The following is a 22920-nucleotide window of genomic DNA, read 5'->3' as shown; positions in this document are numbered from 1 at the left end:
TCTTTTTTGTTCTTGTTTTGTTTTACCACTGCATCACTTGACAGGGATAGTTGAGGTCAAGGAAAGTACCCCTGAAAATGACGGCCTAAATCCCAGGTCAAAGAAAAATGATTACCCTGCTCTTGTACCGGAGTACTCCGAATTATAATCTCTATCTTTTCGCTTATATTTATTAGGCAAAATTTAAATTTTCAACCTAAAATTTAGAGTTGATTTTGTGGTTTTCTCATCGAAATTTATTTTTCAATATTTGTTTTTAGACCGTTAAGAACACATATATATATATATATATATAAAAGTTTTATGCACAAATCATTTTTCGTTTGTAAATATGCCAATCGATGGGACCGTTAGTGTACTACTGCCGGTAAGAAACTTGCATTAAAAATGATAATGACAATACACCCAACTAATCCAACGATGAAATGTCACCGAGAGACAACATGGCGTGTCTGATCTGATCATCTGATTGAGCCGATGAAGAGACAACACTCGAATCAGAGCATGTATGGAGTCTACTCCCTACATAAAAAAACAAACCCTAGATTTCCGTATCCAATGTTTAACTGTTCGTCTTATATGAAATTTTTTTATAATTACTATTTTTATTGTTGTTAGATGATAAAACATGTCCGTGACTTGTTTTTTTAATTTTTTTTATAATTTTTTTAAATATAAAACGGATGGTCAAACGTTGGACATGGAAATCAAGGGTTTGTCTTTTTTCTTGAACTGAGGGAGTATAGAAGACAAATTGTGCATGCAGAGAGAGGATAAGAACAGAAACACTGACGATGAAAAGGCGTACTAGGGAGTGGGATATTCGGTGTCGATTTTCCAGTCAGATTCAGAGTTTCAGACAACTTCCCCTGCTTTCGCGGGAGCCACTGCGACGTGATGCGCTCCTCCTCCTTGAGCTGAAACTTCTCCATTGGGCTAATACTGGATCAGTAGGCCCAGTTGGCCCAGCTGTATTTCTGAAGCCAACACTGCAGCAAAGCAACAGCCAACAGACATCTGAGTCATCTTTGTTTTGCCATGTGCTTATTATAAACTGTAACGGTTTATCAGCTAACAAAAAATAATTTATGGATGAAATTTCTGTATATATGCTCTTAGCTATTTAAAAGCCACAAAAAACCCTCAAAATCAACTGAAAATTAAGTTTTTAAAATTCAAAATTTGACAACTGCTTACAAGCTGAAAGCTCAAAGACAAATGATGGGCTATGACAGCATACAAGTGTTTCAGTCCCTACTAAACAACAGACGTTCTTAGATCATCGCCAACAGTATCTTGATATCATTTCCTACCTGATAATTTGAAGATCTTTTGGTCAAAAATCAGTTCCAACCGATCCCTCGATCACTCTGCTGGAGGGCTGGAAATTTTAGCACCTCAAATTTTGTTTAAGATTCCCAAAACTAAAATTTTGAGATGCCGTTGGTGATGCTTTTCTAGTTTGTGCTGCATGTCTAACGTAGTAATGAACAATTAAAATCATAAAACTGCAGTGGCCACTGAGAAGTCTGAGATACGAGTACTTGCAATGTCAGGTACATGTATCAGTAGCAGCATTTTCCTCTGAACAAGATGTATATGATCAAGAACATTCAGCTACATGGAGAGCAGCAGCTCGAAGCCTCCAACAAGTACTCATCAACAAATCCATTCAAGTAACACCGGTGGCTTTGAAAATTGCAGCACAGATAAGAGTCATGGAGACAAGAGTATGAACTTGAGTTAAGCAGTTCAATGGAAAATAGCTCGGGGTTCCAGAAATGAGCTTACAAATCTACAGCTGAAGAGTACCTCATAACCAGGCATATATATGCCTGGAGGAGCTCTACATGTTTCTCTTTGTTTCGCGCATCAGCTCAAATGCACAGTTTCGGATTTCAGAAACCACAAAAGAAAAAACCTAGAAAAATTCAAACTCTAGATAATTGTCTGAGCCCTTCTGGTTGGAAGCTGGTGCAACCTTGCCATTCGTTGACGGCACCTGCTTCGGGCGACAATCGAGCTCAACGGGCTTAGGAATGTCTGGAGGGCTCGCGCATCTTATGAGCGCCCAGTTGACACCCTCAAAGAATGGATGCTGTTTTATCTCAGTAGCCCCACGCTTGTAGCCAAGTCGGTGCTGAGGGTCCTTGACCAGCAATCCCCTTATCATGTCCCTTGCCGAGAAGCTCACTATTGGGGATTCTGGGAACCGCAAGGGCTGGCCAACGACATTGAAGAGCGTCGCTCGATTGCCTGAACCCTTGAAAGGGGTCTTGCCAAACAATAGCTCATACAAGAATATGCCAAAGGTCCACCAATCCACCGCACTGCCATGGCCCTCGCCTTTAATTATTTCTGGGGCCAAGTACTCATGGGTGCCGACGAAGGACATGGACCGAGCATCAGTTGGTTCAGCGATGAGCTCAGGGAACAAGCTAGCTTGGTTTGCAGCTTCAGGCTTTGATTTCTCTTTCTTGGACTTCGATTTGGACTTAGACTTGAAGAACCGTGGTCCAAAGCATGTGGTTGGAGCAACACATGATGGCTGAATGCACGATGGCTCTATGCAAGCAGGCTGGACACAGTACGCTGCATTATTCCTCTGCAGTGCATCTAAACCAGGATTTGCAGACTTGATCACAGTTGGGCTCACTGAACAGCGAAGAGAGAGGTCAAAGTCGGAAAGCATGATGTGGCCGTCCTCCCGAACTAGGACATTTTCTGGCTTCAGATCACGGTATATGATACCAAGCATATGCAGGTACTCCAATGCTAGGAGAACCTCTGCTACATAGAACCTGAAAGAAACATCAAGAGATTGAGTACCAGTTTAAGCTAAATGCTTGCATAAACTTTTTTATATTGAAGATTGATTTGGCAAAGACTGATAACAAACAGGCCCCAAGTACCTATATTTTTTCTACCCATGTAATTCAACAATAATCGAAAGAATTAGACCAGAGCAGCTTAGAGTTCTCTAATAGAACAATACATACAACATGAAACACAAAAATATTTCACGAGCATACTTCAATTTCCTGGCTATCTTGTGCGCAACAAATGGGCTGTGCATTTGTATAAACACATAATGAGTTTTTCTTTGGTCCTTGGGAGGTATTGAATAGTAGTATATGTACATCACATTGTTAATCAGGAGGTACATACCTCTTAGTAGAGGTATTATACCTCCCAATTAATACTAAAAATACCTCTACCCCCAAGAACCAGAGAAATGTCAGAGAGATGATACTGCTAATAGTACACATACTAGCATTTAGTCAACAAATTATTCATGATGATATAGTGATAAATTTATGAAAAAGAAGAAGAACATACTTTGCTGCTTGCTCTGAAAAATGTTTTCCAGGCTGCCTTTGTCGAAGAGTGTGGAGGTCCCCTCCAGGGCAGAATTCCATCACCAGACATGAAAATTTATCTGTTTCGAAGTGAGTATATAGGGTTGGTAGAAATGGATGATCAAGCGACTGCAGTATCTCAAGCTCAGTCTGCGATCGAAGAAGCTTCTTCCGACTTGCCAAAGATGCCTTATCCATGACCTTCATTGCAAAGTAACTCCTAGTACCACTCAATTCTGAGAGATACACGCTGCCAATATCTCCCGAACCTAACTTCTTAAGCAATCTAAAATGGTTTAAACCAAGAATGCCATCCTTGGTTTTGACCGTCTGGATCGCTTCCCACCTTGAATCATTCCCTTTGTGTGGCTTTGTGGTGGCGCTGCTCATGCTGCTGCGTGAGCTCTCATCACTTATGTCGCTGCTCGTGCTCGCGCGACACATGCTGCTCTTCCCACTCTCAGTGAAATTAGCCCTGTCACTTGTCTTAGCACTACCACTGGTCTTCCTCAAACTATTCGTCCCATCACTCACTTTAGCAGAAGCAAAACTATCGCTCGTACTACTCTTCTGTGACGTCTTCTTCTCCTGATTCCCATTACAATCCAAGTTTTGGATCTCCTTCAGTTCGCCGGAATCTTCCTCCTCCGCGACTAACGAATCATCCAGGATCCCAGACTCCGAAGAGAGGCCTGAAAGCTCCTTGTCCAGCGTAGATGCCGGAGAACCTTGCTGCTGGTCAGATGGTGTTCGCTCCTCGGAAACCACCTCAGCATCACCTCCCTGTTCCCCAGTGCCCTTCGGCTTTGCCGCTTGACCAGGCATGCTTTGCAGCGGTGATTTGGACGACATGAACTAAGCAGTTTATCAGAAACAATCAAGCGCGGAATCGGACAGCAAGGTGAACAAAATCCCTCCACCCCCAAATTCAAACAATCAAGCGCGGAATCGGACAGCAAGGTGAACAAAATCCCTCCACCCCCAAATTCAAACAATCAAGCGCGGAATCGGACAGCAAGGTGAACAAAATCCCTCCACCCCCAAATTCAGTACTTCAGCAGGGCGGTCAATAATTCCTCATCTGAAAAAAAAGGAGAGAAAAATTTCCCCATTAGCATTACCATGTTACCAACATAACAACTAGGGTTTGTTCCACAGTCACTCCGATTTCATTCACACAAACAAACAACTCGAGGGGATCAAGAATCCAACCAAAAAAAAAGGAGAGATAAAAACAAAGCGGCACCGATGAACCAGCCGGTCAAATCGAGCAGAAACCCACCTGAACCTTTCGAACAAAGAGAGAACCCAAAAAAAAACAGAAAGGGAAAAAAAACTTTCCGCGATTCAGGATCAAAGAAACACCTACGGATTCGACAGATCCAGCACCGCCACATCGCCACTCTCCAAAAAGGGGAAGAAGAACAAGAACAAGAGAGTGCTTGCTAGGAGGAAGAAGAAGATGAAATCACGAGGCCCCCGGCATTTCCCACAGAAATAGGGGGTGGTGGGGAGGGGAGGGGGGGAGCAGTGGGCCAGAAGAAGAGGAGATTAATAACAAAAGCTGGAATCTTTAAGATAATTCCCTCTCCTCGGCTAAAGGAGGAGGCAGCCACAGCACAGCACAGCACAGCACAGCACACACACTGCTGCTCCTCCTCCTACTCCTACTATACATTGCAGCATGCAACCTGGAACAGCACAGCACAGCTGCAAGCTCACAAGAAGCAGCACACCATGACACCCCTCCTCCCCCACAAAAAGGAGAAGAAGAAGAAGCAGGAGTCGTATGAGCACACACAGACACAGACACATGTGGTGTTTCCTCACCTCCACATCCCACAGGCATGGGAGCTCTGCCACCAAGTCGCCATTGAATGCGGCAGCGGCGGCGGCGGTAGATTTATATAAAAAAAAGATTGGATCTAGAAAGTGATGTGGGTGGCACACATTAAAGCAAAGCAAGAAACAGATCAAGAACGAACATTTCCTACATCCCCCACACCTGAGGAAAATGACACCCCCCAATCCGGGAAGGGAGATGGGGGTTGCAGTGGAAGGAAGTACCTGTGCTAGGGCCAAGAAGAGGCCATGGCAGTGGCAGGTTGTGGAGAGGGGAGATCTTCACAGATGGGATGCTTGCTGCCTGCTCCACCGGCTAGGGGATGTTCAGCTGTTCATTCACCCAGCTCTCTCTCTCTCTCTCTCTCTCTCTCCCGGACTCCATGGCAATGGCAATGGCAAAAGGCAAAGCTGGAGCTGCTGCATGCTAGTGGTGGCCTTGGGGGCTCAATTTGTGTGGGGCTTCAGGGTTCAGGCTGCAAACTGCAAAAGTGCAAAGGGACAAGGGTGTGTGGAGAAGAGAATTGAGGAGGAGAGGACGGGTCAAAGCCTCTCAAAGCTCTAGTGAAAAGCTGAGCTCAGGATTTAAAGATGTCTTATGGTAGGTGGAAAATCATTTTTCTATCTCATTTGCTAAACATGGCCTTTAGGTGTTTTGGTTTAACTCATCCATCTAGGCCATGTTATCTTCGGTTATTCGCAGGAGTATTAAAATTGATTAATTATTTGCTCCCAACTTCACAAAACATGATTCTTATACCGTACTACTAAGGCTGTTTTTTTAAGGAGTTTAAAATTATGAGAGCTTCTGAAATTTTTCTATTTTTCTGAATTCTATGGATTGTTAAAATCCAAAAATGGTAATTTCGATCGTTTAGGGGAGTTGGAGATTCTAGATAAACCAAAAAGAAGCTTCCCAAACATAGTCTAAGTTTAAGCTATTTATCAGCATAATTTTACTATTCTTAAGGAACTACTAAGAGGTATCATAATTTTTAATGTAAAATTTGGTCATTACATATACTTAAATATCTCGAGGTATTTTCTCAAGGATTGCTTATTCTCATATAAGTAATCGGTGATAATAATTCGCTAAAAAACTAAATCAACTGGGCCCTAACCTCTCTTTTTTTTTCTTACAGTAGGATTTTAAGACGGCTCATTAATCTAATCTTGCTTGTGCTTTTAGGACTTTGGGGGTGAGTGAGTGAGTGGTGACTCACTAATCTTTTGCTGGTTAATGCTTAAGACTACCAACTAATCTAATCTCGGTGTTGCTTCGGCATTTGGGGTGAGTGGTAGCTGCTGGTATAGCGTGCACTGGCGACGTTCTCTCGTGGCCCGGACCCAAAAATATTATCCACGGGGCTAGCTTGGAAAAAATCTGAATGGGAAAATTAATCCTGATAATTCACTTTACTGATTTCTAAAGAAGTATCTGGAAATTCGTAGGGAGAAGGATTTTACTGGATTTTTTTGTCAGATAAGTGCAGTTACTCAACAAAGGCTACCCAAGCAAACTCATATGCTTGTACTATACGATGCATCCATTTAAAACATGATTTTTTTTTTTGGGATCTTTATGTGTTAAAATCACATGTTCTATGATGTATGCGTAAAAATTTCTTCTTCTTTTTTTTTTCATGTCCAAATTGTCAACCTCTTATGTAAGGCTTCTAAATTATTCTGGTTTTCTTTCCTTCGGGAAAAAATAAACTATTCTGGTATGTCCAAATTGTCCTTTTATGTAGAGTGGTTTCCTTTTCTTCAATTTCCTTTTTTCTGGTGATAGCCAAACTTTAGATTTCACCAGCCACTGTTATTTAGCTGCACTGCAAACGATTGTGTTCACTAACCAGTGCCGAGTAGCAATAACCATGCAATCACCACTGATCAATCAAATGGTTTCCAGTCTACAGCCGGCAGTTTCGGTAATGGGGATAAACTATGTTGCTACTATCAGCATTATCTAATCTGTAATGTCCAAAGCTTACCTTGAACTAATACATCTTAAAATCTCTATTAGAGTGGGGCTAACCAATTAAGCTTACTTTGATGGGCTGGTTAATCTCACTGTGGGGTTCACCAATCTTGAGAGCTAGCAATAAAGCTAGAGCCAAGAAATTGTAATCATAGCTGCTACAATCGAGGGCTTTGTGCTTAGGTCACATGTATCATTAACAAGGGCATGAGAAATAAACTATAAAGAACAGTTCCATGAGCAAACTCAAGGTACACATGGAAAATTACTGTGTGATTACTGAAAAGAGTTGTAAAACTCATGCTTTAGGGTTCATCTTTTTTGCAAGATTGAAACAGTGATATTTTTTCTTGAAACTGTTGGTGTTTCTTGGCCAACTGGTGCCGGTTGCAACCATCATCTGACCAAAATTTTCATATCTAGCTAAGCAGTCAGTGAGCAAGGCAGGCAGACTTAGCTATCAACCAGGAATTTGGTGAATCAAATCAGAAAACCACATCAAAACTGGCACGTAGATTTCGACAATTCCATCAGAATCCATTGTCTGTAAATACTGTAATCTGAATCTCCACCATTCGCCTCCTGAAATCTGAACATTGCAACTGACCAAAACAGTTTGGCACCTCCAAGCAGACAGCAACCTGAAAACAGCCTATCGACAAGCAATTCGGCGACGCTCTTAAACATATGCATCTATATCTCCCTATCACTGTACATACACTCATATAGATACCACGTGGTCCATGGATCTACAGATACATAATTCAGAAAAATTTTTGGAATCTTTGAAGTGTTAGGCGTTAGGTATGCAGAACTCTGAACACTTGACCGTTCTCTCGCTCTTAATTTCAGTTAAACTAGCTGGGTGGCCCGCGCAATTGCGCGGCTAACACCCAAACAAAATCATATATTTTTTTAAGTATGATTTTACTTAAAATTTATTAAATAGCTATCTCATTGTCTTAAGACTTTGAAAGACCAAACCTTATCATCATCGTGTTTCTAATTATATAGTTTTTAAAAGTCACACCAGTTGTTACCCCTTATGTCTCATCTCCTTTTTTATTTGCTTGCTCGATCTACCACTATTTCTATTCATTCTTATTGGAACCTTTAAAAATTAGATTTTATAGTTTTTAGAGTTTATTGTCACGTTGGGTTTCATTTTTATAATTTCTAGATGTCCCGTCAAACGTTGCTATTATACTCCTCTACGACACGTCCACTGTCTTATCTCTTTATTGTCATTAAGAATTTAAAAATCGAACATAATTATCGTTTAACTTCATTTTTACTTTTTAGAAGTCCCGCCAAACCGTTAGCGGCTTTGCCATTGTAATCCTCTACGGCTCGCCCGTTGCCTCCCTTCTTTATTTCATTTTGATTTTAAAATCGAACATGATTATCATTGGTTTTTTTACTTTTCAGAAGTTCCGAACCTTTAAAAATTGGACTTATAGTTTTATTTTTAATAATTTTTAGAAGTGCCATCAAATGATGTCACTATGTCCCTGATCTACAGCCGGTCCGCCACCTACTCTTTATTGTCATTATGATTCTAAAAATTGTTTTTTTTATTTTCTACAAGTCCTGGCAACCGCCTTACTTGTTTGCTTCACGGCCTCCCTGACGTCTCTCCTTTTAATCGTCATTAGGATTCTATTTGGTGTTTTATTAACAATTTTTATATGTCATATCAACCGCCACCACTCTACTCCTTTATAGGCATGTTACTTAATATATCTCGTCATGTGTTTTATATGGTTTTTTATTTTAATAATCTTTATTTTTATCAAAAATTTTAGTTATTTATAATTTGTATTCCTAATTGAAATATTAATTTTCTTTTTCTAATTTTTAGAATTTTTTTAAAAAATTATTTAATACCGTATTGTGTTATTTTAATGTTTTTATTTTTTATTTTCAATTTCAGTTATTTCAAAATTGTATTCTTACTTTGAACTCTCTTTTATTGTTTTCTAACTTTGGATATTATTTTATTTTTTATTCTAAATTTTAATTAATCTCGTATTGGGTTCTTATATGGATTCTTTTTTCAGTATGCTTATTTTTAATTCCGAATTTCAGCTAATTTTAAATTGTATTCCTACTTGAACTCTTCTTTTAATATTCATTATTTTTAATTCCGAATTTCAGCTATTTTTAAATTGTATTTCTAGTTGGACTCTTATTTCCTTTTCTAATTTTGGATTTTATTTTATTTTTATTTTGAATTTTGATTAATCTCGTATTGGGTTCTTATATGGAAACTTCTTTCAATATTGCTTATTTTTAATTCCGAATTTCAGATATTTTTAAATTGTATTTATATTTGGACTCTCCTTTCCTTTTCTAATTTTGGATTTTATTTTATTTTTATTTCGAATTTTGATTAATCACGTATTGGGTTCCTATATGGACTCCTCTTTCCATATTGCATATTTTTAATTCCGAATTTCAGCTATTTTTAATTGTATTTCTACTTTAACTCTTTTTTTTCTTTTTTTCCGATTAATGTGGGAATTTCTAGCCCCACGGTGAACGTGGTGCCTTCGTTTCGAGCTGTCTTAATAATATAATAGATAGATTCTACGGACAATGGAACAGTATATTAGTGACCTGTGAGATGAGATGGATAGCTAGGCAGGGATTATTAATTAACAAATGGTGATGATTAGTTTAATCTCTACACAACAAAGGCTAGGTTTGGAGCCATGAGCACTGGCACATGGAGCCCCTCATGGCCAAAAAAGCTAGCTCCAGTAAACAACTCAACTAAGATGGCCTCACCTTCAAAAGAAAAGAAAACGAAGAAAAAAAAAGATGGCTTCAGAGACTAGTACTACTGTTTGAAATTCAGAGGCTGCATGTGCAGATGTACAACCTGGATGAATGACTTGGAACTTTGATGACGACAGAGACAGATCAGACCAGGTAACTAGTACGAGTTAAGTGGAGATTACAACTACTAACAGTCTATCAGAAGTGATGACTGGTAAGTTTAGTATGCACGCATATGCTTGTCATTTGTCAAGATGATGCAAAGTCACAGATTGATGTTGAAGTGTTGAACGGTGCAACGAAGAGATGAACAATCTGGTCGTCGGGTTAATCTGTCCCAAGATAAACTAGTAAAGATGATGGTGATGGGAAATTCAGAGTAGAAAATTTTGCAGTTGTTGCAGAAGATGCCCAACGACAAAGCTCACAAAAGAGACGGACTTTACCGGTCACCTACATACAACTACAAGTCTAAAGATAAGCAATCGAATTAGGATAAGCCAGGGAAGAAAAAGCACAAGACCTGCAAAGCATGACACGCACCAGCAACTTAACTGATGTGCAGAGAAACTAACACCATGGAGGCAGACAGAATGAAAGAAAGAGATTGTTCAGATGAATCCAAGAAGGCAGGAGAGATGTTGGCATGCAGTTGCAAGATGATCAAAAGCAATCTGGTAGGTTTTGGCAGGCAAGAGAGCTTCAGTTCAGCTGATCAGGAGATGCAGCAGCATCAGCAAATTCAGTAATGCATCCAAGCATGGATGAAGCGAGAGCACGACGCCATGGACAGCGACATGGCGTGTGATGTGATGTGATCCTGGTGTGCTGATACGCAGCACATGCCGGCGCCAAAGTTGCAGGCTTCTTGCAGCCGCATGCAGGTTGTTTAATTTTCTTCCCCCCCTTGCTTTTCTGAAAGAAGAAGAAGAAAAGTTCAGACATAAATCTCCATTTGTTGGTTACAGATTTGATGCCGAGAAAAAAGGTTGCAGGTGTGAAAGGAAATCCCACTTACAAAAAGAAATTTCATGCGGGGAAAAAAAAAGGCAAGAAGTAATCAATGGAGGCTGTACAGGAGAAGGCCAAATTGGCATTTGTTTTTAGTTCCAACACACAAGACTGAAACCAGAAATTGTGAAGAATTTTGGCTGACAATTGGTTGGTTTTGCTTTGGATAAAAATGAAAAGGAGGATACAATCCAACTCCAATACTCCATCGAATGAATTTTACCTAAATTCCAGTGTATATGCATTGAATGATTCCAAATCAAAGAAGATAAAAGGTTCAGAAATAATATACAGGCTATAAAGAGAACAAAAGAAACAAGAAATAGAGATCGTATAACTGGGCCTGAATCAAATTGCCAAAATGAACCTAGATCAAATTAACAAGACGGGCCCAAATGGGCCTACACGAATTTATCAAAATGGGCCTAAACTAATTTATCAAATAAGTCTAAGGGTACGTTTAAGAGATGAAGATTGAAGAAAATTGACAATATACACAAAACTAGGTAAGTAATTAGTACATGATTAACTGAGTATTAATTATTTTAAACTTAAATATAAATTAGTATGTTTTTAAAGTAATTTTACTTCATTTTTTTTAAAGAAAATACATTAATAATTATTTTAAACACAAAAATGGATTAAAATATTTTTTAAAGTAACTTTACTATTTTTTTTAAAAAGATTAATTGTTCAGCTGATCAGAAAGCGTGTGCGTGGAAAACGTAGAATTTTCTCACACTATCTTCCTCTCTCTCAAACACTGCTCTAAACCAATTTTACTAAATGGGCCTAACCAAACTGCCTGTATGGGCCTAGGAGTACATGGGCCTAAATCCATAGGCTCCCGTCTAACCAGTGGGCTAACCCACTTCCCATTCTCGAGGGCTCGTGTCTTGTCCGAGTCGCCGGCGGCGGCGGCGGCGGCGATGTTTCGGTCGGCGCTGCGCCGGGGAGGGGCGGCCGTGAGGCACGCCGCGTCTTCGTCGTCGTCGGCGGCGGCGGCAGCGGACGGATCTCCGGGTTCCCTTCTCCGGCGGAAAGTGGCGGAGCGGGAGCGCGCGCGGAGGCGGCCACGGGACCCGTCCCGCGACGAGTTCTTCGTGGCGACGCCGGAGTCGCTCGCGTGGCTCGACTCGGCCTCCCTCCCCATGGTGCTCACGGCGGCCGCCATCGCGCTCTTCACCAAGCTGCTCATGATGGTATCCCTTCTCCCGCCGCGCTGATTAGCCTTGTCACTGGGGCGATGTGCGTCCCCCACCCCTAGGGTTTACTTGCTGATGATGCTATCTTGCTAGCGCTGTGTGTTTGCTTGAAATCCGAGTGAGCCACATGATGAATGCGCCTGTGTATGACCACATTATACACTGGATTAAATTCCCATGCTGCGTTTGCGAATTGCGACGGAGCCATTTTGCTCTATTATGAGCGTGTGCAGCTGTTAACCTTTAGGAACAAGTAGAAATGTCTTTCGGAAATGATTTTGTAAAGTAATTGAAGATTGTTTGGATATGGAAAATAGATAGATATAGAAATGCCAAGATTTTCTTTAGTTGTTTGATGTCTGTCTGAATGTATAGTTTACAGAAAAATGTTTCCTATGGGATAGGGCTTGTTGAAATCTGCAATTCAATCATGGCCTTTGGATATGCATTTTTGTTTGATATTACACTTCAATCCATATTTGTCTCACTCCAATTTCACTTCATTACCCATGAGCTAATAACTGCCTTAAGTTTTGATGGTAAGATTTGGGAATTCTTCTTGACTCTTGTGAACTAAATCAAATTAGTTGTTACCAACTGCATGATGTGCCCTTCCATGGGAAATGACAACTGTGCTGAATTTTAGTTGTATGTTGTGGGAAGGAACATGATGCAACAGATCAAGAAAGGGGAGAACGCAAGATAAAGAATAGCCACCCTGATCAAGGAAAAGTAAGGATGCTTACGCGTGAAGAATGGGATGAGATCCAAGAAGTCAGGCCAAGGACCCCTTTTGAATCGAAGTTAGCTCGTCCTCATGCCCGTATAAGAACTGGGGAACCAGTACGGCTGGTTAGTAGCTGACATAACTTCTACATCGATGCATTTCCCCAATATTAATTTTGATATTCAGAATTAATTGAAGTTGGCATTCTGATATTCAGAATTGCTTCATCTACACTGTCGCTTCCATGCTGAAAAAAATAAGTGTTGATGATATATGCTAGATAGTGATATCGTTACATGTTTAAACAACCGAGAGCTGCAAGACTTCCTTGCAGCTTGGTTTGACTGGCATCCTAAGCTAATTAAGTTACTTCTTACCTGTATACAGTTTACAGTTTTATGCTTTTAACCACCTTTCTTTACATAGCTTATGTTAATGCTTCTCTTTATAACCCTTCTTTGTAGGAGGATGTCAAGGATTGGGCTACCGATATGATCATGGATGCTTTTACTAGAGCAGAAGAAAGTGCTAAGAAAAAATGATTCAGAAGTAATGGACAACACTAAATACGTATGCTTTGAGGTTCACCTGAATGCATAGTTAGTTAACTTTTCTTTTAATTTCGGTTCCTGTAAATGGCCACTTTTGTGAGTCATGATATCCGTGTAGAATAATATTTATGTACTTCCTCCTTTTCATATTATAAGACTTTCTAGCATTGCCCATATATTCATGTCTAGATTCATTAACGTATATATGAATGTGGGCAATGCTAGAAAGTCTTATAATATGAAACGGAGGGAGTAGTACCAATATATGCTTTTGGAACTGCACAAAGCTGCCCCCAAGCAGCCCATGTCTGTCTTGGCCTGAGCACCAGAGATTGAAGTTAATTGTACCATTTTCATTTTCATAGATAAATGGCTGATGGTCCAGCCCAAACCCAATAAATTGTGAGTTCGAGTGGCTCAATGGCCCAAACTGTCACCGGTTGAGCAAAAGTGGTGAAGTTCTCAAAGGTTTCTTCTGAGGTGGTGTTTGGATCACAGGGACTAAATTAGTCCCTGTCACATTGGATGTTGGGATACTGATTAGAATTATTAAACGTAGACTATTGACAGAACCTATTTCATAACCTTGGACTAATTCGCGAGATGAATTAATTGAGCCTAATTAATCCATGATTAGCATATGTGATGCTACAGTAAACATGTGCTAATTATGGATTAATTAGGTTTTAAAAATATTTCACGCGAATTAGCTCTCATTTATGTAATTAGTTTGTAAGTGGTCTATGTTTAATACTCTAAATTAGTATCCAAACATCTAATGTGACAGGAACAAAGTCCCTGATCCAAACACCCCGTCTGTTACAATACTGGCAAGTGGTGAACCACACCAAGGATCCGTGAATCTTCATCGTCAGTCCGGCCAGGTTCATCTGGAAAGGTAATAATGTACTTACTGTATAATCTCTTTAACCAGAGTTTCGGCACTCCTCGCTCTCGTGATTGGGCGACAATCGCGTGAGTCATCTGAGTTTGGATAGAGAGGCCAATAATTCCCATCTGAGTTTGTGACTTGGTCCTGATTGCTCAGATGTGCTTGGTTTTCTCACTTCGCCATCTTTTACTCCTTGGCCGATACTGCCACATTTACTGTGATTCCCTCGATGCACGCGAGTGCACGTCGTTGACGCAGACGCCAGACATGGACCGATAGAACAGGGACAGTTTTTGGAATCTGATTCGCTGAGTGAAGAGTGAAGTGGCATAATAGATTTGTTTGTCATTTGTGAATATTTTTGGATGAAGACTGATGGATGATAGATTTGTTTGTAAATGTGGCTGTTACCAGTTATTCCCTCTTTCCTTTTATATACTATCTCCGTCCTAAAATACGAGGGATTTTAAATAGATGTGAGATTGATGGTACTTTGACACTTTAATCCCTTATATTTAGGGATGAAGAGAGTATGATATTGGGACTAACTTAAAAAAATCAGAGAAAGTATACTATAAGGGCTTGTTCTTTTTATTATTATTAGCTGTGGGTTATTTGTGTCACGCTTTTATTCAAATGTTTTTTTTAAACAAAATTTACATCAACATTGCTTGAACCACTTGTTCTAAGCCATCTGTAAGGTGTATATATAATAGATACTCCAATATTTTATTCATCGCTACAAACAAATCTATCATCCATCAGTCTTCATCCGAAAATAATATAGGTCCTCAATCTCTCACTTATTAGTAATATGACAAAAAACACATCACCCTCAAAATCCTAGATGTTTTTCGTTTCGGGAGGGTCAATAACTGGCTATGGTTCCACAATATTCACAAAGGGTAAATATCTGGTGATAGTTCAACAAGATTCGGACATATGTTTGTCTCATTGTCCATTTTCCATGGATGTTTGGACGGATTATGGCAATCACTTATAGCATGAATAAAATATTAAATTACCTCTATTTTTAATATATGATACCGTTGACCTTTTAATAATTTTTTGACTATTTGTTTTATTAAAAATTTTCTGCAAACATAAAAGACCTTTAATATAAATTAAGTCACAACAAAATTAATGGCAATCACATATCTTTTTTTCACATACCTTTTTTAAATAAGATAATTTGTTAGACATATTTTAAAAGTTAATGACGTTATATATTAAAAAACGGAGGTAGTATATTATAAACTAAAAATAGCTTAGAACAAGTTATTTAAGCAATGCTAGCATTTTTTTTTGCGGAAATTGTACTTAGTATGGCAAAAATAATTTAACATAATCCATCAAACATATTCTAAAGACCGTACCTTCGTGGTCCCCAAAGAAACATAAATCTTTTACTTTTCTGCGATACAAGTAAAGCATGTTTTATATTTGAGTAAAATACATGACCGGTCCTTAAACTTGTTGTGTGGTGTCATTTAGGTCCGTAAACTTGAAAATTTTACGTTTAGGTTCATGAACTTGGTTTAATGTACCACCCTTGGTCCAATCGTTCTTTGACCACGTTTGACCGCCAACATGGCATGCCACGTATGCAACACTTTTGTGCTCAACTCCCTCCACATATACCTTCGCACATAACTTTGCCCTGACCAGTGCATTTCAACCCAAATCCTCCAAAATATCCCTAAATCGGCTAGGGTTTCAACGGTGAGGCTAGCGGAAGGAGGTCGAGAGGTAGCTTCTGCGGTGGCCTCGGCGGTGAGAATAGCGGTAGGAGGCAGCGCAGTGCACAGTGCGGCCGGATTAGTGGCGGGAGGCAGCGCAATGCGTCTTCCACGCTAGGCATCCCCATTGATTCTCCAAGCTCGTCCCCGTCTTGAAGTCGCCGGAAGAAGGTGTTGTTGATGAAGTGCCCGTTGCGCAAGGATAAGGTTATTTTGGAGCGCAGAGCAAATGGCAATTGTTAATCAAGACCACATTTTTTATATATGCAAGGAGAAAAATGAGGAGGAAGAACGATTTGAGGATTTTTTTTTTGATTCTGGTGTCACTATATAGCTATAAGGAGATATATGCGACGTGTTGTAATATGGAGGGGGCTGAGAGTAAAAGTGTTGCCTATGTGGGATGTCACGTTGGCGGTCAAACGCAGTCAAAGGACGTTTGGACCAGGGTGGTACATTAAACCAAGTTCACTGGGCGTGCAATTTTCAAGTTCACGGATCTAAGTGACACCGCAACACAAGTTTAGCGGCCATGTATTTTACTCTTTATATTTTAAGTATGTTTGCTTTCTAGAAACATAGTACAAACACAGAAGTTCACAACGCGCGCACACTCACCCTGCCTTTCTACGTCTGCTACCTCTGAGAAAAAACTAGCCATAAATGCGGGCACATATGTTAAATCTACGATTTAAATCCGGGTGGGTTGGTTCCACCACAAGCATTTAACCAGTTGAGGTACACTCACTTCGTCGTAAATACGAGCACATGTGTCAAGTATATTTGTCATAACCCAAACTTGAGTTTAAGAATATATATGTTTGAGATCTCCATACCATATATACAATCTACCCAAAACCCCTACCGATATGGTTAAAACTCCTCTAAGAAAAGATAAAAACTTAACCTCTGAGAAATATTCCCACCAGCCCATGTGCTTCAAAAATAATAGCACCATTAATATAATATTGCACATTCACAGATTAATTGGAAGGACATGTAATGACGTTAACTTTCATGAATCATACACGCACTAATTAATTGAAAGACGACAAGAAAAGGTTCCACAATTTCCTCTTCCTCTTGGACGACGCTGTCAACGTTGTACCAACAGCAAGTAATTAATGTACAAAAAGTGGAATCTATATCAAACTAAAAGTGCACATTAGTTTTTTTAAAAAAATTTATTCGTCAAACAAAGGTGATCGCCCGGCCCCGGCCGGCTGCTAACTCGAGTGTCATATAGCACTATAATCAAATGCCATGGTGAATTAACTTTACGTGCACTTTATATATATAATCCATAGAGGATTGGATTGACTCGCCAATCACTAGCTAGCTATATGGTCCATCCGTGACTTGAGTTCTGATGACTAATATTCTTTTCTCTTTTTAGTCATTACCAATTTACCATATACATGTAAGTCATGTGCACATACTATCTTCGTTCTAAAATATAGGAGATTTTATCTATATAACTATGTAAGACAATATATCTTATATTTTAATATTTTAGAACGGAGCTAGTACCTACTCCCTCTGTCCAAAAAAAGACAAACCCTGGTTTCCGTGTCCAACGTTTGACCGTTCGTCTTATTTAAAAAAAATATGAAAAAAATTAAAAAGACAAGTCACGCATAAAATATTAATCATGTTTTACCATCTAACAACAATGAAAATACGAATTATAAAAAAATTTCATATAAGACGGACAGTCAAAGTTGGACACGGAAACCCAGGATTTGCCTTTTTTTTGGGACGGAGGGATTAAGTGGCTAAGCATACTCTGTCAATACATACTCTAATCCTACTACCTCAGTCCCATAAAAATTTCTGCCTTTAAACATTTGTCGCATAAAAATCTTATTTCTACTAATATAGGACCCATCAAATTGATTACATTTTCTTGAAATCTTCCTTTCTTCCATCTCATCTCTAATCCGTTGTCTCAACCTTCTTTTTAATCAATCTTATATATGAAATGCGTGCATGCACTATGTTTGTTAAATAAGGTTATTATAGTCTATCCTCCTAATTTATTTTTAATTTCCTACTTCCTCCGTTTCACAATGTAAGTCATTCTAGCATTTCTCACATTCATATTGATGTTAATGAATTTAGACATATAAATGCTAGAATAACTTACATTGTGAAACGAAGGGAGTACATATTTAATTTTTATGGGACGGAGTTAGTACTAAATTTCTATTGAAGCATGTTTCTAGGAACTAGGATTTAAACTCGGGATGGATTTATGTACCCACCGGTATCAGCACACCTCCGGTTGTTTCTGTGACGATGAGGACATAATATTCTTCTAGTACCATAATTCATCATTTTCCATGCAGATCTAGGCACATATCTTCATCTAGTTTTCAAAAATAAGAAAGTAAAAATAGCTTTGCTACACGTGCACATGCGGCTGCACGCGTTCAGCCAAAGGACAAGGGCAGCATCACATACTGTACAATGTACATCATATGAGAACTGTCATTTATGATTTTATTCGCTCCATGGAAATAGGATGGAGGCACCAGATGAAATGATCACGCGACGTGGAAGAACGAAGGCCACACTTGACGATATACAGTATTATCGTGTGGTGTTTCTAGATTCATTAACATCTATATGAATATGAGCAATGCTATAAAGTCTTATACTACCTCTGTTTTTTAATAGATGACGCCGTTGACTTTTTCTCACATGTTTGACCATTCGTCTTATTCAAAAAATTTATGCAAATATATAAGATATAAATCACACTTAAAAGTATCATGAGTGATAAAACAACTCATAACAAAATAAATTATAATTACGTAAATTTTTTGAATAAGACGAATGGTCAAACATGTGAGAAAAAATCAACGGCGTCATCTATTAAAAAACGGAGGGAGTATTATAGAATAAAGAGAGTAGTAGCCAATCAAGCAGCTGGCAAGGTCTGTACGCGAGCAGTAGGATCTGTCCATCTGAATTACTATTTTTGTCCATCTGAATTACTAGTACTCTACTTATATGTCCATCTGAATTACTATTTTTGGCTGCGCTTGGCGACAGGATATGCATTACAAACAGCATATGCAGTCTTGTCCACTCCTGAGTCCTAAGTACTTCATCTGTCCGATAAAAAATCAAGTGAGGATTCCCGAGATCTATATCTAGATTCATTCTCTGAATTTGCTTTTTCCGTCCTAATATATAATTATATATATATATATATATGTATATATATATATATACATATCCTAATACAACGAATCTGGATATATCTCAGTCTAGATCTGTTGATTTAGGATATATTCCATCCACTCTCGTTTTGTTTTGACGATGTAGATTTTGGGACGGAAGAAGTAGAAGTAGTAGTAGTTGGTGCATAGCTAAAGATTTATCGTACTTATATATTTAAAAAAAAACTATGTTCGTGAAGTCGCAAGATATATATCCCATAACGAGTTTAATATATAGGTTTATGCACATAATTGCATACAACATAGTAAAAATTAAATTGATACCTATGTGTCTATTCTCTTTATCCCAAAATAAATCAATCTAATACATGATGTGACACTACCTAGCACTATATATTTAATCTGATTTATAGTATTAGATAGTGTCACATCATATATACTAAAATAGTTTATTGTGAAATGGGGAGTAATTTTTTTAAAAAAAGAGGATGCAGTAAAAAAAATAATAAAAAAGGAGGAGTTAACACTATAGAATCACAAGGAACTGAAGGCAACATCGAACAAATCTTTTCTTTTTATAAAGCTAATATCCACTAAACATCTAAAACTCAACATGCAAGCATAGTATTTATTACCACTCCTAAAAACCTGTATGCAAGCATACCACATCAACCCGTTAAACACACATGCAAGCATATAGTAATTATGTCTACGATTTATTTCATTCTAAAACTAAACATACACATGTTAAATCATCATTCTCAAATCATTTTCATAATATTTTAATTCAAATCATTTCATCATTTCTCTAATATCTAACATATATCCCGTAAGAAAGCACGGAGTATCATCTAGTTGAGGGAATGTTGAAGGCAAAATGTAGTCAATCAAATTAAGGGATATTGTCATGTCACGTATGCACCACTATGATTAATTCGTGCGCTTACCCCACACGATCTATATATATAAATATATAATATACATATATGATCCACGCGAGACAGCGAGACAACAACTGCTAAACAAAACGGGAAAAATAAAATCCGTATGTTTGAGAAATGGAGTCTCTTGGTCATGGAATCAATATCGATGCGTGTACACGTACGTGAAATTCGTATGTAGATGTGGACACGGTGATATATAACAGAATATCTTCCTGTTCTTTTTGTACCACCAAAAAAAATATTCGGATGTGTGCTAGTGCATACGATATTTTTTTTAATCTACGGAATTTGAAATTAAATTGGAGTAGCAGGCTTGCTACACAACTGTCCTTGCAGCCATATATATGGCATATTCGTATCGTCTCTGCATGCCGACGACGGTGACTGGCCTACTACCATTAATTAGCAAATAACACTGCATATTAAAACCATTCTACCCAAACATATATATATATATATATATATATATATATATATATATATATATATATATATATATTCAGATGTACTCCCTCTGGTTCTATTTTAATTGACGTTTTGGACAATGACACGGTCTATAAAATATATCTTTGACCTTACTTTTCTATTATAATATATACAATAAATAAATGCATGTTTACTTTTATTATAGTGCTTTAAAAGACAAATCTATATATGTTGTTTTAGTTTCTTTAAACTAAATATTTTTAAAGTTATTGATGGTCAAAGTTATAAAAATTTGATCTCAACCTTGTCAAAAACGTCAATTAATATAGAACCGAAGGGAGACGTAAGACATTGAACCTTACTAACCCAGTTATATTTAACACCCTAGCAACAGTTCTTGTCATGAAAAACTGCTGTTAAGGCGTTAAATATAATGTTGTCACATCAACTTCAACTTGTTGCCTAGAGTTTCCTATAAAAACGTGTTGTCTAGAGCTTGACTATACTAGTACGCATTTGAAGGGGTATTAGAGTTTATTTACGAGACTTACATCATATATTAGACTCATAAATTTCTCGATCAGAAGATGCATACGCACACAAACAGCGAATACATGTCTTAACATACGCTAAAAAGATAATACTAAAGACACCCTTAACGTCATTAAAATCCTATGAAGACGCCCTGACATACGTGTAATATACTGTATTAGTAGGCACCATTAAATTAATACTAGTGGGTGAAGTTGTATACCCATGACTACTCCATCACCACACCGCTCGTGCATCCTCATGTTGCATTAGACTTGTTAAAAAAACATTCATAATAGTAAGAAATAATCAGACGATTATAAGTAGCAACACTCTCATTATAATTTTAATATAAAGTTATATATAATTGATAAGTAATTTTTTAATGAAATCAAGATAATTACATTAGGGTCATACAACCATCTTCAAATCATTTTCGGCCTCTATATAAATAAGGTCCTCATCGGTTGTATATGGCTTGATTATATAAGCTGTAATGGTTTATTAGTGATAAAAAATAATTATGGATAAAACTTTTCATATGTGTCTTTAGTGACTTAAAAGCCAATACTGAAAAACAAACTATATTAAAAAAACATCAAAGTTGACTTCAAATAAAGTTTCAAAATTTAAACTTTGGCAGCGGCTTATAAGCCATAGAACAAACGATAAGGCCCTAAGATCCATAGGGCTCAGAAAACAAGCATCTATACTTCTTTAAATGTTCTCGGTGGTGGTATCGATCCGTTCTGCCTTCCCAACGCCACCACCATCTGACATGTGGGACCAAGGTCCAAGCCACCAACTCCAAGGAGGTCTACACGAGGGCGATCCATCCAAACGTACCAAGAACAATTGGACTTCGTTGGGCTCCAATCCACGCCACTGAGTCCTTCATTGTCCGGAGAAGACGGGAGAGGCAACTACCACGGTCACCGACTCATCGTCCCATGCCGTGTTGAATCCAATGGCAGCCGTGTCATCGTCGTCCTCCGCCGTCTTCAAGCAGTGGATCGAGAGCTGTCGTCGCCCGATATAGGGCCAGCGCCACCTGATCGAGGGCTAGTGTCGCCGGGAGGTACATGCTAGCTGAATCTGGCGGCGGGGTGCCCGTCAACCTCAATCCCTCGCCCTTCTTCTCCCTCCAAGGTGCCCTCTCCCCTTCCTTATCAGCGTCCTCTGCTCTTCATGAGAGGGGAATGCCCATTGTGGAGAGGCTCGGCATCCTCGGCGCCGCCTGAGGGAACCGCTGTCCACTACTGTTGTCGCCAAAACACCACCGAGCAACGGGGGTCGCCTTGGCTTCTTCCTTGCCGTTCCCTAGGTTCTTCGCTGCCGCGTCGATCGGTTTCTTCCTCACCTCGACCCGAGCTCGCTGCGTGCCGGCCAGGGAAGGAGGAGAGGAGGGGCAGCACGGTGGCAGCTGGTAGAGGGGCTGGCCTGCCGAAGAAACCGAGGGGAAGGGAAAGTGGAGAGGAGGGTCTTTTTTTTTTTCCTTTTCTACTATTTTTTTATCAGCTGTCCTCCGCATTCCTTTCCTTCCTTAAATTCCCATGTGCAGGAGTACTACGCAATAAGGAAAGACAACATACAATTCACCTAATTCTTCACTTAGACTAAATATGTACTTAATTAACTTAATAAGCTAGAAATACAATTTATTTTCCGTTGCAAAGCACAAACTCTTGGCTAGTATCCAAAAATTATATAGAAACAAAGTGTAAAGGTCCATCAATCCAAAGA

At 38.8% G+C, this 22920-nt stretch overlaps 2 protein-coding genes across 2 annotated transcripts; one reads left to right on the top strand and one right to left on the bottom strand.

The window, feature by feature from the left end:
• Positions 1 to 1727: 1727 nt before the first annotated feature.
• LOC127784402 (serine/threonine-protein kinase D6PK-like) lies at positions 1728 to 4211 on the bottom strand. The gene is made up of 2 exons (XM_052311693.1): positions 3340 to 4211; positions 1728 to 2801 (listed from the first exon to the last, which is right to left on the bottom strand). The coding sequence occupies exons 1-2, from the start codon at positions 4209 to 4211 to the stop codon at positions 1922 to 1924; spliced, it is 1752 nt and encodes a 583-aa protein (XP_052167653.1). The 3' UTR covers positions 1728 to 1921.
• Positions 4212 to 11783: 7572 nt separating this feature from the next.
• On the top strand, positions 11784 to 13907 carry LOC127783924 (uncharacterized). The gene is made up of 3 exons (XM_052311082.1): positions 11784 to 12176; positions 12843 to 13031; positions 13371 to 13907. Exons 1-3 carry the CDS (start codon positions 11784 to 11786, stop codon positions 13446 to 13448), a joined length of 660 nt encoding a protein of 219 aa, XP_052167042.1. The 3' UTR covers positions 13449 to 13907.
• Positions 13908 to 22920: the final 9013 nt, after the last annotated feature.

This window comes from Oryza glaberrima, chromosome 9 (assembly GCF_000147395.1).
Source record: "Oryza glaberrima chromosome 9, OglaRS2, whole genome shotgun sequence".
NCBI lineage: Eukaryota > Viridiplantae > Streptophyta > Magnoliopsida > Poales > Poaceae > Oryza > Oryza glaberrima.
The sequence above is the reverse complement of the archived record's forward strand: the minus strand, read 5'-3'. Positions and strand labels throughout refer to the sequence as shown.

Excerpts from the sequence above, each read along its gene's own strand:
- LOC127784402 (XM_052311693.1), bottom strand. The coding sequence starts at position 4,211 with ATGTCGTCCAAATCACCGCTGCAAAGCATGCCTGGTCAAGCGGCAAAG. Across the intron at positions 2,802-3,339 it reads TTTTCAGAGCAAGCAGCAAA|GTTCTATGTAGCAGAGGTTC; the intron begins GTATGTTCTTCT and ends TGTTTCTTTCAG.
- LOC127783924 (XM_052311082.1), top strand. The coding sequence starts at position 11,784 with ATGGGCCTAGGAGTACATGGGCCTAAATCCATAGGCTCCCGTCTAACC. Across the intron at positions 12,177-12,842 it reads TCACCAAGCTGCTCATGATG|GAACATGATGCAACAGATCA; the intron begins GTATCCCTTCTC and ends TGTTGTGGGAAG. Across the intron at positions 13,032-13,370 it reads CTGGGGAACCAGTACGGCTG|GAGGATGTCAAGGATTGGGC; the intron begins GTTAGTAGCTGA and ends CCTTCTTTGTAG.